The 17,505-nt window shown below is 44.9% G+C and overlaps 1 protein-coding gene across 1 annotated transcript in view; it reads left to right on the top strand.

Annotated features, from left to right (window-relative positions):
* Positions 1-17,505, top strand: part of LOC134969848 (uncharacterized) — a 79,650-nt gene that overhangs the window by 22,006 nt on the left and 40,139 nt on the right. The window contains exon 2 of the mRNA XM_063946053.1: positions 7,736-7,822. Coding sequence (XP_063802123.1) covers positions 7,736-7,822 — 87 coding nt within the window. The remainder of the gene's footprint in view (positions 1-7,735; positions 7,823-17,505) is intronic.

Genomic DNA, 17,505 nt, shown 5'->3' with positions numbered 1-17,505 from the left:
AACACCGGTCTCATCTATGGTAAGAGATATATACGTATCAGCGGTAACAGCGTCACGATACACATTGTCACTGATAATAAACACCGGTCTCATCTTTGGTAAGAGATATATAAGTATCAGCGGTAACAGCGTCACGATACACATTGTTACTGGTAATAAACACCGGTCTCATCTGTGGTAAGAGATATATACGTATAAGCGGTAACAGCGTCACGATACACATTGTTACTGATAATAAACACCAGTCTCATCTATGGTAAGAGATATATAAGTATCAGCGGTAACAGCGTCACGATACACATTGTTACTGATAATAAACACCGGTCTCATCTTTGGTAAGAGATATATAAGTATCAGCGGTAACAGCGTCACGATACACATTGTTACTGATAATAAACACTGGTCTCATCTTTGGTAAGAGATATATAAGTATCAGCGGTAACAGCGTCACGATACACATTGTTACTGATAATAAACACCGGTCTCATCTTTGGTAAGAGATATATAAGTATCAGCGGTAACAGCGTCACGATACACATTGTTACTGATAATAAACACCGGTCTCATCTTTGGTAAGAGATATATAAGTATCAGCGGTAACAGCGTCACGATACACATTGTTACTGATAATAAACACCGGTCTCATCTGTGGTAAGAGATATATAAGTATCAGCGGTAATAGCGTCACGATACACATTGTTACTGATAATAAACACCGGTCTCATCTGTGGTAAGAGATATATAAGTATCAGCGGTAACAGCGTCACGATACACATTGTTACTGATAATAAACACCGGTCTCATCTGTGGTAAGAGATATATAAGTATCAGCGGTAATAGCGTCACGATACACATTGTTACTGATAATAAACACCGGTCTCATCTGTGGTAAGAGATATATAAATATCAGCGGTAACAGCGTCACGATACACATTGTTACTGATAATAAACACCGGTCTCATCTGTGGTAAGAGATATATAAGTATCAGCGGTAACAGCGTCACGATACACATTGTTACTGATAATAAACACCGGTCTCATCTGTGGTAAGAGATATATAAGTATCAGCGGTAACAGCGTCACGATACACATTGTTACTGATAATAAACACCGGTCTCATCTGTGGTAAGAGATATATAAGTATCAGCGGTAATAGCGTCACGATACACATTGTTACTGATAATAAACACCGGTCTCATCTATGGTAAGAGATATATAAGTATCAGCGGTAACAGCGTCACGATACACATAAGCCGTCCATTGATTTTATTAACGGCCTCGCCGTCCACCCCCCTACCTTCTTTTCTCCCCAATAAACACGCGGACAACTGAATTGCGATTTAAAAGGTCACAGCCAAATTTATTGATTGGATTAGAATTGGTACTCTATAAGTGGGTGGCGAGAAAGCAGTGCATACCCCCGGCTACAGCCTCCATATTAATTTCTCCTCAATTAAACAACGGGGCGGAACCTAAGTCCCGCCCTTGCGCAAGTTAGCTGAGCGGTACCACTTCCCCTCATCGGCATAGCACCGGTCCACCCTTAAGATGACGACCGTGTCGGCCCTTGAGGCCACGACAAATTCGCCGAGTATCTGGGGAAGTGCCGGCCAACCGACGTTGCGCTACTACAGACCGCCGAGGAGCACTGCTTGCCGCGCCTGCTGGACCTCTTTTGCCAGACCATAATTAAAGACCGAATTGGCCTGACGTTGCCACCTCCGGACGTAAACTTCAATTCAAATTCCAGTTACCTCACCTTCGCCCTGGTGATAGCGAAAACTCTGGATTGCCTGTCGGTGCCACCACCGAAATTAAAAAATGTTCAATTCCTAAATACCAGGGCCAAATTGCCCTACCAACTGGGCGGGAGGGTGGGTGCCTTCTTGTATCCTTGATCAGCCTGAAAGAGGGAGCCTGCCTGGCACTCCTGCTCTTTTGTACCTCCCAGGTAACTCTCCTCCCCCTCTTACCTATAGGATGCTGCTATGCTACCTGCTCTATCCCCCCCCCCCCTCCCCTCCCCTCCCCTTTTCTCTCCTTCCTTGCCCTAGGCTCCTTCTTTAAAAAACCCAGGACGCTTATTTATTCTCGGGCCTAGTTTGTCCCTCGAATTCTTTAAGCCGTCCATTGATTTTATTAACGGCCTCGCCGTCCACCCCCCTACCTTCTTTTCTCCCCAATAAACACGCGGACAACTGAATTGCGATTTAAAAGGTCACAGCCAAATTTATTGATTGGATTAGAATTGGTACTCTATAAGTGGGTGGCGAGAAAGCAGTGCATACCCCCGGCTACAGCCTCCATATTAATTTCTCCTCAATTAAACAACGGGGCGGAACCTAAGTCCCGCCCTTGCGCAAGTTAGCTGAGCGGTACCACTTCCCCTCATCGGCATAGCACCGGTCCACCCTTAAGATGACGACCGTGTCGGCCCTTGAGGCCACGACAAATTCGCCGAGTATCTGGGGAAGTGCCGGCCAACCGACGTTGCGCTACTACAGACCGCCGAGGAGCACTGCTTGCCGCCATAGCCTGGTTCCTAGAACCCAGGCCCGCCACCCCCTGCTACCTCATGCCTTCCACTGACGCTTTCTGCTATGTTGCCCAAGAATATAGCTAAACCTTCCTCTGTCAGGTGTACCCCGCCTTGCCTGAATAGTCCCTCCTCTCCGAACCTCAACAACGGGTGCCTGGCGATCGTATCGCCTTCTCCCGTTAAGAGACGGGCTACCGCCCTGTTCACCTTTCTTCTGACCCTTTGTAACCCCGTGCCCCCCTGTGCCCTTGGGACTATCTCGGACCATGTGATCCGTGTATTAGGCCACCGGCCCTTCAACCCTTGTATGCCGGCTTGAATTGCCGTAATCGGCTCGCTCCCCTAGCTTTTTCCTAGATCGCTGCCCCCTAGACCTTTTGCCCTCCTGAAAAGTAGAATTACAAATAACCGTTACCCCCTGTTGTATGCGGACCTATGGTGCGAACTTTCGCGCGACCCATATGAAGGTGAAAACCACAAAACCTCTTTTTGTTTGAGGGCAAAATTGGAAAAAGTCCTTCATTCCCCCATTTATGGCGGGCAGCTTAAGGCCTTGGGTTTCGCGAAAGACGCCGAGCTGCCTTCTAGTCTTGCTTTTCCGCGCGTAAGTGTACCTTGTACGCTCCTGATTTCCCCCTGGCCAGATTTTTGGTCTCGCCCGCTGGCAACCCCTTACGTGCCACTACTGCCATGTCTTGTCAGTTGATAATTACACTTTCAAATGGCCTGACGATGCCTCCACCGAAAAAAAAAAAAAAAAAACAATTTCTACATCCTAACGGTGCCAATAAAAAATTTCTACATCCTAACGGTGCCGAAATTAAAAACACAACAATTCTACATCCTAACGGGTTCAATCCGGTTAGGTATACTCATCATATAGCGCCCTATGATCTATACCTAGCAACTGACATATGACATAAGACACCCGAGAGTGCATACAAACTCCACAAAGAATGCTCTTAACTGGATTGAACCCATGACCTAAGCACTGTGAGGCCGTAATACTACCCATTGCCACATACTGGTGCGTTTACGCTGACTTGATATTCATGCCTTGCGCCAGACTATAGTTGTCCTACGTTATCCCGTCTACCGCTAAGGCACATGCAGCCTTGACCCCTACTTTATGCAGAGATGAGGTATTATTCAGCCCTTAAACCTTCGCTTTGCGCCTGGACCTTTTGCTTTCCTTTTCCTTCTGTCCTGTCTACCTTATTATGATACCATAAGTGACCATCATATTGCACGTTCACTAAAGTAGCTTTGATGGGTTTTTACTGTGATCGCTACCGCTACTTGTTGCATTTTGTATGACCGTTCGGTTCTGGAACAAACTTATTCAGCGCTTAAAGGCATAGCTAGTAAATGTAATATGAATTAAGAACTGGGATTGAACCCATGACCTCAGCGCTGTGAGGCCGTAATGCTAACCATTGCCCCATAAATGGTGCGTTTCTGCTATTCTGCTACCTAAGTGAACATAATACTGCGTATTCCCCAAAGCCGCTTTGATGGTTTTTCTATTGAGATCGCTATCGCTACTTGCTTTGTCTCCCAGGCCTGCCTTTTGTATGACACTCAGGTTATATAACAAGCGGTTATCATTATAACTATATACCACATAATACAATGCCAGGGGATTAAACCATGCGTTTAGCACAGTGGAAGTTGTACTGCGTAGCGCTGGGCTGTACCGCGCTATGCAAATCGTGGTCTGTCTATTTTTTATTTATTTTTATTTATTCATTATTATTATTATTATTATTATTATTATTATTTTTGGTTTTTGTTACTGCCTCGTTATGCTCTGTGTACCCATGCATTTTTCTAATGTATGGACTGTGCAAGGCATTGCAAATCGCCTGTGACGCCTTCCTACTAACTGCAATACAATAATAATGGAGCTAAGGCCACGGGTAATACTGCAAAAATTTGCTAGTATGAACGTTATGGTGCGTGACTGTCCCCCACTGATCTGTATTATACTGTTCTTATATACCTACTATCAATGCAATAGTACATGCTCACGGCAATGCGATGACTGTTCTGCCTTATATTATATAATTCATCGCTATTCCCCTCTATAATGTGCAAAATACCCCCCGGCCATTCGATCCGGTATTAAGCTTTATATTAGCCCGCTAGTATACCTATGATGCTGAAATATGCTCTTGCCGCCATGCCCTCAGTAATCATTACGCTGTATACCTAGTACGACCCGTACCCTGTAATATACCCATGCGGCAATGACATCGCTGATTTGCTTTATCTCGTATACTTCCCCTTTCACACTGCCGCCCGTACCCGGTATTTTGCCATTTTAACTGGCTTCCTAAACGGGTCAAAACTGCGATGTGAAAAGGGGTCCCCTTCAATTTACCGCTTTCAACTACAGGTATTTTGAACGGTAAAAGAAGGGTCCTCCCCGTTTCAGTCCCATTTCACTGTGCAGTGTGAAAGGGTCTGAAACGGTATTTGCAAGCCCCAGCAGGTCATAGGCTGTCTCCATGTGTGATGTCAGCAGCCACAACCAGGAAACAGCTTGGAAAACACCGGAGACCCATGTGAGAGTGGCTTTATAAACTTTTATACTGCAAAGCCACTATAAAATGTCTCATTGGAGTGATGAAGAGGTGAGGGAGCTGCTTTAGGATCAGAGGGGATGAGGAAATCTGCAGACAAATTACTGGGACAGTCAAGAATACCCTCATATATAAAAACATAGCAAAATGCTTCAAGCTGCTGGGTTCCATCGTACTACTATCCAAATTTATTAATAATTAATTAATTAATACTTATTAATAATGTGTGGTTAGAAAAGTCCATTTATAGCGACAACCACTGTTTTCTATGGGTGAAACGGGTTCAGTGTGAAAGGTACCAAAAAAAAATTAATGAAATGGTAATATACTGGTTACAACATGAGATGTGAAAGGGGTTTAACTGCTCAAACCCGTTTTAAGAACCGTTTCAAATACCGTTTCAAAAGCAGGTTTTGCGATGTGAGCAGCATTGCTAGTACCTATTCTACCCTGCAATATATACACGCCGTTGCACTTCTGCGATCCTTGCATCACTCGCATATTATAACCTTATCATACTTTATACGCTGTAATTTAATACTGACTGCAATGTAACCACTGACCCATGTTATACTGTCTACTATGACACTATTACACACTATGCGCTGCCATAACCCCCACAACCCTGTAATTCTACCCAGCCCCCCACTGCCCTTTTATTTCCTTTATTTATGTATTTTTATTTTTACACCCCCTCCCTCGTATACCTTACACTGGTCACCCTGCTGGGAGGGGTTATGTGCAGGGGAGAAGATGAAAGGGAACCACCACCATTGTTGGAGGAGGGGAGATAAGATAACCCCCAGCCAGATAGCGTCTGCTGGACATGCTATCAGTAATTAAGAAGGGGGGAAGCTATTGTATTACTGTGAGAGCAAAGATTTTATGCGGGAAGCCTTAGCAACGGGGAAGGGGGGGGGGGGGGTTGCTTAGATGTGGTGTTTGCTATCCCTGCAGCAGCTGAATGTCCCATGCGTTTGTCTTTTAAAACCAACTCCAAGGCTGGAGTGATTATCTTATGTTTTCTTACCAGACAGTCGCTTTAACCCACTAAGCCATAGCGCAGAAGCCATACCCCTAGCCTGTAAATACCTGATACTTATCTGGGTGGTCCCTCTGCGTGCCTCCTAAGGAATCATTAGATTGCAAAGTTTCGCGTGGGCTCCCCCTGAAGCTAAGCCGTAGGGAGAAGCGAGACGAGTAGCCTGATCATCTGTAAGTAAGTACAGTAAGTGAGAGGGAAAAGTACCATATTACAAAGTAACATGACCGAAAAGGGGACATTCATGGAAATAATTAATTAACTAACAACCCAATAACTTGAATTAATAAATAGGCTGGCTGATTGATATGGGTATTGGTACTGGCTAGCGCCCGTGCAGCCTGGCGGATATGGCGGGGCTGATACCCGGTGGAGTGGGCTGCGGCGGGCCAGCAGCTTGCCCACTGCGGATAATGGGCTGTGGGGAAGTGCTGTCCCGCATGCCACCCGAGGGGGGGGGGGGGGGGGGAGCGCTGCAAGCTGCTGCCCCCATCCCACTTGCTCTGGCTGTGCAAAATGAGTGTTTAGCAACTATTTTTCTATATAAACATTACTCAATTACCGACATAGGAGTATACACAGATAAAATGTAAGCTAACATGGTGCTGTTATAAAGAATGAGAAACTGTGACCTGTAAAATGTGGATTACTCCAAATGATCTTTACATTTTTGAAATCTTACTTTCCTATAATGTTATATTTTCATGTTATATTTTTATTGTATCATATTTACTTACCACTTTGCTCTTATTATTTTTATTGTATCATATTTATTTACCACTTTGTTCTTATTTTGATTAAAGATTTAGAACACATTCTGCTGTACCGTTTACCTTTAATTTTTAGTTAAAAACATGAAAATACTAATAAAAGTATTTTAAAAAGGAAAGCATGTTAAGTTTCTTAGTGAGAAGTAGAGTATTCCACCCACAGCAATCACGGGCTCCTGCGGTGGTGTCTGTCCCGCCGGAGCCGCTATCTGTGCCTGCTGTCGCTGCTGGGCGCGTACCTGCGTGTGTCGGTACGCGCCGCTACTGTGCAGCGTCGCTGGGGGTGTGAGTGCGGGCTCTGGCGGCGGCCTGTTAAGTTTCTTAGGACCTGACCCGCCGTAGACGGGGATTGTAGCTGCTGCTGTGGCTGGGCGGCGCCGAGCGTGACGCGATCGCTCGGCGCCGGAAGGAGGGGGGGGGTGCGGCCTGCGGCTGGCTACGGGCTGGCTCGCCGGAGCCTGCTTCCGGGCCGCCGCGCGCCAGCCACGTGCGTAGGGGTGACGCGGTCGGCGGTCTCGCCGATCCCGTCCGGGGCCCTCGGGAGTGAGCAGCGTGCTGTGAACCGTGCGCTGCCTGGTCCGCCTGGATGAGGCGCCGGGGGGCGGGGGCATTCCTCCTGGGTCTGGGCATTCTGGTGTGCGGGCGCTAGATGACTGGGCTGCGTTTGGTGCAGTGAGTATATTTTGTGGTGAACTGTAAGGAGGGGGGTCTAGATTTTGGGCTGCAGTGTGTGTATAACTGAAGTGTATGAGAGGGGGCTTATAATAAAATTGTACTTATTCCTTTCCCTTGATTCCAGGAGCTGTGAGGTGGGTGCCTTCTTGTATCCTTGATCAGCCTGAAAGAGGGAGCCTGCCTGGCACTCCTGCTCTTTTGTACCTCCCAGGTAACTCTCCTCCCCCTCTTACCTATAGGATGCTGCTATGCTACCTGCTCTATCCCCCCCCCCCTCCCCTCCCCTCCCCTTTTCTCTCCTTCCTTGCCCTAGGCTCCTTCTTTAAAAAACCCAGGACGCTTATTTATTCTCGGGCCTAGTTTGTCCCTCGAATTCTTTTGTTACTGATAATAAACACCGGTCTCATCTTTGGTAAGAGATATATAAGTATCAGCGGTAACAGCGTCACGATACACATTGTTACTGATAATAAACACCGGTCTCATCTTTGGTAAGAGATATATAAGTATCAGCGGTAACAGCGTCACGATACACATTGTTACTGATAATAAACACCGGTCTCATCTGTGGTAAGAGATATATAAGTATCAGCGGTAATAGCGTCACGATACACATTGTTACTGATAATAAACACCGGTCTCATCTGTGGTAAGAGATATATAAGTATCAGCGGTAACAGCGTCACGATACACATTGTTACTGATAATAAACACCGGTCTCATCTGTGGTAAGAGATATATAAGTATCAGCGGTAACAGCGTCACGATACACATTGTTACTGATAATAAACACCGGTCTCATCTGTGGTAAGAGATATATAAGTATCAGCGGTAACAGCGTCACGATACACATTGTTACTGATAATAAACACCGGTCTCATCTGTGGTAAGAGATATATAAGTATCAGCGGTAACAGCGTCACGATACACATTGTTACTGATAATAAACACCGGTCTCATCTTTGGTAAGAGATATATACGTATCAGCGGTAACAGCGTCACGATACACATTGTTACTGATAATAAACACCGGTCTCATCTGTGGTAAGAGATATATAAGTATCAGCGGTAATAGCGTCACGATACACATTGTTACTGATAATAAACACCGGTCTCATCTATGGTAAGAGATATATAAGTATCAGCGGTAACAGCGTCACGATACACATTGTTACTGATAATAAACACCGGTCTCATCTGTGGTAAGAGATATATAAGTATCAGCGGTAATAGCGTCACGATACACATTGTTACTGATAATAAACACCGGTCTCATCTGTGGTAAGAGATATATAAGTATCAGCGGTAATAGCGTCACGATACACATTGTTACTGATAATAAACACCGGTCTCATCTATGGTAAGAGATATATAAGTATCAGCGGTAACAGCGTCACGATACACATTGTTACTGATAATAAACACCGGTCTCATCTTTGGTAAGAGATATATAAGTATCAGCGGTAACAGCGTCACGATACACATTGTTACTGATAATAAACACCGGTCTCATCTTTGGTAAGAGATATATAAGTATCAGCGGTAACAGCGTCACGATACACATTGTTACTGATAATAAACACCGGTCTCATCTGTGGTAAGAGATATATAAGTATCAGCGGTAATAGCGTCACGATACACATTGTTACTGATAATAAACACCGGTCTCATCTGTGGTAAGAGATATATAAGTATCAGCGGTAACAGCGTCACGATACACATTGTTACTGATAATAAACACCGGTCTCATCTGTGGTAAGAGATATATAAGTATCAGCGGTAACAGCGTCACGATACACATTGTTACTGATAATAAACACCGGTCTCATCTGTGGTAAGAGATATATAAGTATCAGCGGTAACAGCGTCACGATACACATTGTTACTGATAATAAACACCGGTCTCATCTGTGGTAAGAGATATATAAGTATCAGCGGTAACAGCGTCACGATACACATTGTTACTGATAATAAACACCGGTCTCATCTTTGGTAAGAGATATATAAGTATCAGCGGTAACAGCGTCACGATACACATTGTTACTGATAATAAACACCGGTCTCATCTGTGGTAAGAGATATATAAGTATCAGCGGTAACAGCGTCACGATACACATTGTTACTGATAATAAACACCGGTCTCATCTTTGGTAAGAGATATATACGTATCAGCGGTAATAGCGTCACGATACACATTGTTACTGATAATAAACACCGGTCTCATCTTTGGTAAGAGATATATACGTATCAGCGGTAATAGCGTCACGATACACATTGTTACTGATAATAAACACCGGTCTCATCTTTGGTAAGAGATATATAAGTATCAGCAGTAACAGCGTCACGATACACATTGTTACTGATAATAAACACCGGTCTCATCTGTGGTAAGAGATATATAAGTATCAGCGGTAACAGCGTCACGATACACATTGTTACTGATAATAAACACCGGTCTCATCTGTGGTAAGAGATATATACGTATAAGCGGTAACAGCGTCACGATACACATTGTTACTGATAATAAACACCGGTCTCATCTGTGGTAAGAGATATATACGTATAAGCGGTAACAGCGTCACGATACACATTGTTACTGATAATAAACACCAGTCTCATCTGTGGTAAGAGATATATAAGTATCAGCGGTAACAGCGTCACGATACACATTGTTACTGATAATAAACACCGGTCTCATCTATGGTAAGAGATATATAAGTATCAGCGGTAACAGCGTCACGATACACATTGTTACTGATAATAAACACCGGTCTCATCTTTGGTAAGAGATATATAAGTATCAGCGGTAACAGCGTCACGATACACATTGTTACTGATAATAAACACCGGTCTCATCTTTGGTAAGAGATATATAAGTATCAGCGGTAACAGCGTCACGATACACATTGTTACTGATAATAAACACCGGTCTCATCTGTGGTAAGAGACATATAAGTATCAGCGGAAATAGCGTCACGATACACATTGTTACTGATAATAAACACCGGTCTCATCTGTGGTAAGAGATATATAAGTATCAGCGGTAACAGCGTCACGATACACATTGTTACTGATAATAAACACCGGTCTCATCTTTGGTAAGAGATATATAAGTATCAGCGGTAATAGCGTCACGATACACATTGTTACTGATAATAAACACCGGTCTCATCTTTGGTAAGAGATATATAAGTATCAGCGGTAACAGCGTCACGATACACATTGTTACTGATAATAAACACCGGTCTCATCTGTGGTAAGAGATATATAAGTATCAGCGGTAATAGCGTCACGATACACATTGTTACTGATAATAAACACCGGTCTCATCTGTGGTAAGAGATATATAAGTATCAGCGGTAACAGCGTCACGATACACATTGTTACTGATAATAAACACCGGTCTCATCTGTGGTAAGAGATATATAAGTATCAGCGGTAATAGCGTCACGATACACATTGTTACTGATAATAAACACCGGTCTCATCTGTGGTAAGAGATATATAAGTATCAGCGGTAACAGCGTCACGATACACATTGTTACTGATAATAAACACCGGTCTCATCTGTGGTAAGAGATATATAAGTATCAGCGGTAACAGCGTCACGATACACATTGTTACTGATAATAAACACCGGTCTCATCTGTGGTAAGAGATATATAAATATCAGCGGTAACAGCGTCACGATACACATTGTTACTGATAATAAACACCAGTCTCATCTGTGGTAAGAGATATATAAGTATCAGCGGTAACAGCGTCACGATACACATTGTTACTGATAATAAACACCGGTCTCATCTTTGGTAAGAGATATATAAGTATCAGCGGTAACAGCGTCACGATACACATTGTTACTGATAATAAACACCGGTCTCATCTTTGGTAAGAGATATATAAGTATCAGCGGTAACAGCGTCACGATACACATTGTTACTGATAATAAACACCGGTCTCATCTTTGGTAAGAGATATATAAGTATCAGCGGTAACAGCGTCACGATACACATTGTTACTGATAATAAACACCGGTCTCATCTGTGGTAAGAGATATATAAGTATCAGCGGTAACAGCGTCACGATACCCATTGTTACTGATAATAAACACCAGTCTCATCTATGGTAAGAGATATATAAGTATCAGCGGTAACAGCGTCACGATACACATTGTTACTGATAATAAACACCGGTCTCATCTGTGGTAAGAGATATATACGTATCAGCGATACAGTTTTTATGTTGTCTGTGGATCTAATAGTTCACACAATGTAAATTCCTGGTAATATCTATTGTTGCTCTTAGTCACCGGTTAATTTTCTGGCTCAGTAAAAATATACAAAGGGAAGGGTCATGACATGTATTTAAAACCATACTTACCTACTCTCCCGGATTCTGCGGGAGACACCCGTTTTTTTGAGTAGTCCCCCGCAGCCCCGGAAGAGTGGGCACAGCTCCCGCATTCTGCCCACTTCTCAGTGAAGTGGGCAAAATGTGGAGAAAGACGCAGCAAAATCGCGGACTGGTGGAGGGGGCAGAGCCTAATGACGCGATTATATGCTAATCGCGTCATTTAGCTCTGCCCCCTATGCAAATATTAACCAGCGGTGGGCTTTTCCTGGCGAGTAGGCGGGGCTTAATGATGTCATTATATCAGCCCCGCCCTCGTCGCCACCCACCTGCTTCTCCTCTCCGGGCATCTCCCGGAGAGGAGATTTGAAATGTCGGTAAGTATGTTTAAAACATAGGCCCTCACTCCGAGTTGTTCGCTCGCAAGCTGCTTTTAGCAGCATTGCACACGCTAAGCCGCCGCCTACTGGGAGTGAATCTTAGCTTAGCAAAATTGCGAACAAAAGAATCGCAATATTGCGAAAAGACTTCTCTGTGCAGTATCTGAGTAACTCGAGACTTACTCGGCATCTGCGATCAGTTCAGTGCTTGTCGTTCCTGGTTTGACGTCACAAACACACCCAGCGTTCGCCCAGACACTCCTCCGTTTCTCTCGCCACTCCCGCGTTTTTCCCAGAAATGGTAGCGTTTTTTCACACACACCCATAAAACGGCCAGTTTCCGCCCAGAAACACCCACTTCTTGTCAATCACATTACGATCACCAGAACGAAGAAAAAACCTCGTAATGCAGTGAGTAAAATTCCTAACTGCATAGCAAATTTACTTGGCGCAGTCGCAGTGCGAACATTGCGCATGCGCAATTAGGGGAAAATCGCTGCGATACGAAGAAAATTACCGAGCGAACAACTCGGAATGACCCCCATAGGTAATTGTAGAAACTGTAGAAACATCTAATATAATGACATTCTAAAACAGACAGACCTTATCAGGGGTTAATATAAAGTTTTTAACACTATATGTAACCAGGTACGGCCAGTAAATGTACTGTAACTCTATACTGATCTTTTTATTTTAATGCGTATACACGGTCTAGTCACGTTATTATGACACCTCCTACATGTGACATCGGCAGGGCGTAGCCCATGAAGTATGTCACGTGAAGTGCGTCAGCTTGGTGGGTATATCAGGTGTGCGCTGGCTTGGTGGGTATATAAGGTGTGTGCTGGCTTGGTGGGTATATAAGGTGAGTGATAGGCCGTCTGCACACATATCACTCGTTGCCGGCTTGGTGGGTATATAAGGTGTGTGATAGGCCGTCTGCACACATATCACTCGTTGCTGGCTTGGTGGGTATATAAGGTGTGTGATAGGCCGTCTGCACACATATCACTCGTTGCTGGCTTGGTGGGTATATAAGGTGTGTGATAGGACGTCTGCACACATATCACTCGTTGCTGGCTTGGTGGGTATATAAGGTGTGTGATAGGCCGTCTGCACACATATCTCTCGTTGCTGGCTTGGTGGGTATATAAGGTGTGTGATAGGCCGTCTGCACACATATCACTCGTTGCTGGCTTGGTGGGTATATAAGGTGTGTGATAGGCCGTCTGCACACATATCTCTCGTTGCTGGCTTGGTGGGTGTATAAGGTGAGTGATAGGCCGTCTGCACACATATCACTCGTTGCCGGCTTGGTGGGTATATAAGGTGTGTGATAGACCGTCTGCACACATATCTCTCGTTGCTGGCTTGGTGGGTATATAAGGTGTGTGATAGGCCGTCTGCACACATATCTCTCGTTGCTGGCTTGGTGGGTATATAAGGTGTGTGATAGGCCGTCTGCACACATATCACTCGTTGCTGGCTTGGTGGGTATATAAGGTGTGTGATAGGTTGTCTGCACACATATCACTCGTTGCTGGCTTGGTGGGTATATAAGGTGTGTGATAGGCCGTCTGCACACATATCTCTCGTTGCTGGCTTGGTGAGTATATAAGGTGTGCACTGGCTTGGTGGGTATATAAGGTGAGGGATAGGCCGTCTGCACACATATCACTCGTTGCTGGCTTGGTGGGTATATAAGGTGTGTGATAGGCCGTCTGCACACATATCTCTCGTTGCTGGCTTGGTGGGTATATAAGGTGTGTGATAGGCCGTCTGCACACATATCACTCGTTGCTGGCTTGGTGGGTATATAAGGTGTGTGATAGGCCGTCTGCACACATATCTCTCGTTGCTGGCTTGGTGGGTATATAAGGTGTGTGATAGGACGTCTGCACACATATCACTCGTTGCTGGCTTGGTGGGTATATAAGGTGTGTGATAGGCCGTCTGCACACATATCTCTCGTTGCTGGCTTGGTGGGTATATAAGGGGTGTGATAGGCCGTCTGCACACATATCACTCGTTGCTGGCTTGGTGGGTATATAAGGTGTGTGATAGGCCGTCTGCACACATATCACTCGTTGCTGGCTTGGTGGGTATATAAGGTGTGTGATAGGCTGTCTGCACACATATCACTCGTTGCTGGCTTAGTGGGTATATAAGGTGTGTGATAGGCCGTCTGCACACATATCTCTCGTTGCTGGCTTGGTGGGTATATAAGGGGTGTGATAGGCCGTCTGCACACATATCACTCGTTGCTGGCTTGGTGGGTATATAAGGTGTGTGATAGGCCGTCTGCACACATATCACTCGTTGCTGGCTTGGTGGGTATATAAGGTGTGTGATAGGACGTCTGCACACATATCACTCGTTGCTGGCTTGGTGGGTATATAAGGTGTGTGATAGGCCGTCTGCACACATATCTCTCGTTGCTGGCTTGGTGGGTATATAAGGGGTGTGATAGGCCGTCTGCACATATATCACACGTTGCTGGCTTGGTGGGTATATAAGGTGTGAGAGGCCGTCTGCACACATATCACTCGTTGCTGGCTTGGTGGGTATATAAGGTGTGTGATAGGCCGTCTGCACACATATCTCTCGTTGCTGGCTTGGTGGGTATATAAGGTGTGTGCTGGCTTGGTGGGTATATAAGCTGTGTGCTGGCTTGGTGGGTATATAAGGTGTGTGATAGGCCGTCTGCACACATATCACTTGTTGCTGGCTTGGTGGGTATATAAGGTGTGTGATAGGCCGTCTGCACACATATCACTCGTTGCTGGCTTGGTGGGTATATAAGGTGTGTGATAGGCCGTCTGCACACATATCTCTCGTTGCTGGCTTGGTGGGTATATAAGGTGTGTGATAGGACGTCTGCACACATATCTCTCGTTGCTGGCTTGGTGGGTATATAAGGTGTGTGATAGGCCGTCTGCACACATATCACTCGTTGCTGGCTTGGTGGGTATATAAGGTGTGTGCTGGCTTGGTGGGTATATAAGGTGTGTGATAGGCCGTCTGCACACATAGCACTCGTTACTGGCTTGGTGGGTATATAAGGTGAGTGATAGGCCGTCTGCACACATATCACTCGTTGCTGGCTTGGTGGGTATATAAGGTGTGTGATAGGCCGTCTGCACACATATCACACGTTGCTGGCTTGGTGGGTATATATGGTGTGTGATAGGACGTCTGCACACATCACTCGTTGCTGGCTTGGTGGGTATATAAGGTGTGTGATAGGCCGTCTGCACACATATCACTCGTTGCTGGCTTGGTGGGTATATAAGGTGTGTGATAGGCCGTCTGCACACATATCACACGTTGCTGGCTTGGTGGGTATATAAGGTGTGTGATAGGCTGTCTGCACACATATCACCCGTTGCTGTCATGGGTAAAAGGGGCGATTTATCAGAGTGTCAGAAAGGGATGATTATCGGCGTTCGGGCCAGGGGTGGCGTTATTTCTGACAGCGCAGTGTGTGACCTGTCCGCGTGCTGCTGCGGTGAAGGTGTATCGTGACTGGACAAATGGCACCATTGCAAATAACCAGTGTGGAAACTGCGGAGCACCGCGTGTCATTGATGTGAGAGGTGAACGTCTGCTACGAAAGTGCGTGAGGGGCGACCGACATGCTACAGTGGAGCAGCTCACCGTCACAATGACCCTGTGCCAAACTTCCAGCACCTTACTGAGTCACTCCCAGCCGTCTAGCTGCTGACCGTGCTGCACCCGGCGGTCACTCTGACTATTGGCTGGTGCTCATAATAATGTGTATTAATGTAATTAATGTGGTGCATGCAGAGAAACAGACAGAACTTTCTGGGCCCCATAATAACATTTTGAAGGGGCCCCTGTCCCAATGCTTGAGACACCTCTCTGCCGCAGTTGTTAATTTGTTGCCCTATATCAGTGCCCTAGTTAATGTTATGCCCCATAGTAGTGCCCTAGTTAATATTATGCCCCGTAGTAGTGCCCTAGTTAATATTATGCCCCATAGTAATGCCCTAGGTAATATTATGCCCCGTAGTAGTGCCCTAGTTAATATTATGCCCCATAGTAGTGCCCTAGTTAATGTTATGCCCCATAGTAGTGCCCTAGTTAATATTATGCCCCGTAGTAGTGCCCTAGTTAATGTTATGCCCCATAGTAGTGCCCTAGTTAATATTATGCCCCGTAGTAGTGCCCTAGTTAATGTTATGCCCCATAGTAGTGCCCTAGTTAATATTATGCCCCGTAGTAGTGCCCTAGTTAATATTATGCCCCGTAGTAGTGTCCTAGTTAATGTTATGCCCCATAGTAGTGCCCTAGTTAATATTATGCCCTGTAGTAGTGCCCTAGTTAATGTTATGCCCCATAGTAGTGCCCTAGTTAATATTATTCCCTATAGTAGTGCGCTAGTTAATGTTATGCCCCGTAGTAGTGCCCTAGTTAATATCATTCCCCATAGTAGTGCTTTAGTTAATGTTATGCCCCATAGTAGTGCGCTAGTAAATATTATGCCCTGTAGTAGTGCCCTAGTTAATGTTATGCCCCGTAGTAGTGCCTTAGTTAATGTTATGCCCCACAGTAGCGCCCTAGTTAATATTATGCCCTGTAGTAGTGTCCTAGTTAATGTTATGCCCTGTAGTAGTGCCCTAGTTAATATTATTCCCTGTAGTAGTGCCCTAGTTAATGTTATGCCCCGTAGTAGTGCCCTAGTTAATATTATTCCCCATAGTAGTGCCTTAGTTAATGTTATGCCCCATAGTAGTGCCCTAGTTAATATTATGCCCCGTAGTAGTGCCCTAGTTAATATTATGCCCCATAGTAGTACCTTAGTTAATGTTATGCCCTGTAGTAGTGCCCTAGTTAATATTATTCCCCATAGTAATGCCCTAGTTAATATTATTCCCCATAGTAGTGCCTTAGTTAATGTTATGCCCCATAGTAGTGCCCTAGTTAATATTATGCCCCGTAGTAGTGCCCTAGTTAATATTATGCCCCATAGTAGTACCTTAGTTAATGTTATGCCCCGTAGTAGTGCCCTAGTTAATATTATTCCCTGTAGTAGTGCCCTAGTTAATGTTATGCCCCGTAGTAGTGCCTTAGTTAATATTATTCCCCATAGTAGTGTCCTAGTTAATGTTATGCCCCGTAACATAGTAACATAATAACATAG

Source organism: Pseudophryne corroboree, chromosome 11 (genome assembly GCF_028390025.1).
Source record: "Pseudophryne corroboree isolate aPseCor3 chromosome 11, aPseCor3.hap2, whole genome shotgun sequence".
Classification (NCBI taxonomy): Eukaryota; Metazoa; Chordata; class Amphibia; order Anura; family Myobatrachidae; genus Pseudophryne; species Pseudophryne corroboree.
The sequence above is the reverse complement of the archived record's forward strand: the minus strand, read 5'-3'. Positions and strand labels throughout refer to the sequence as shown.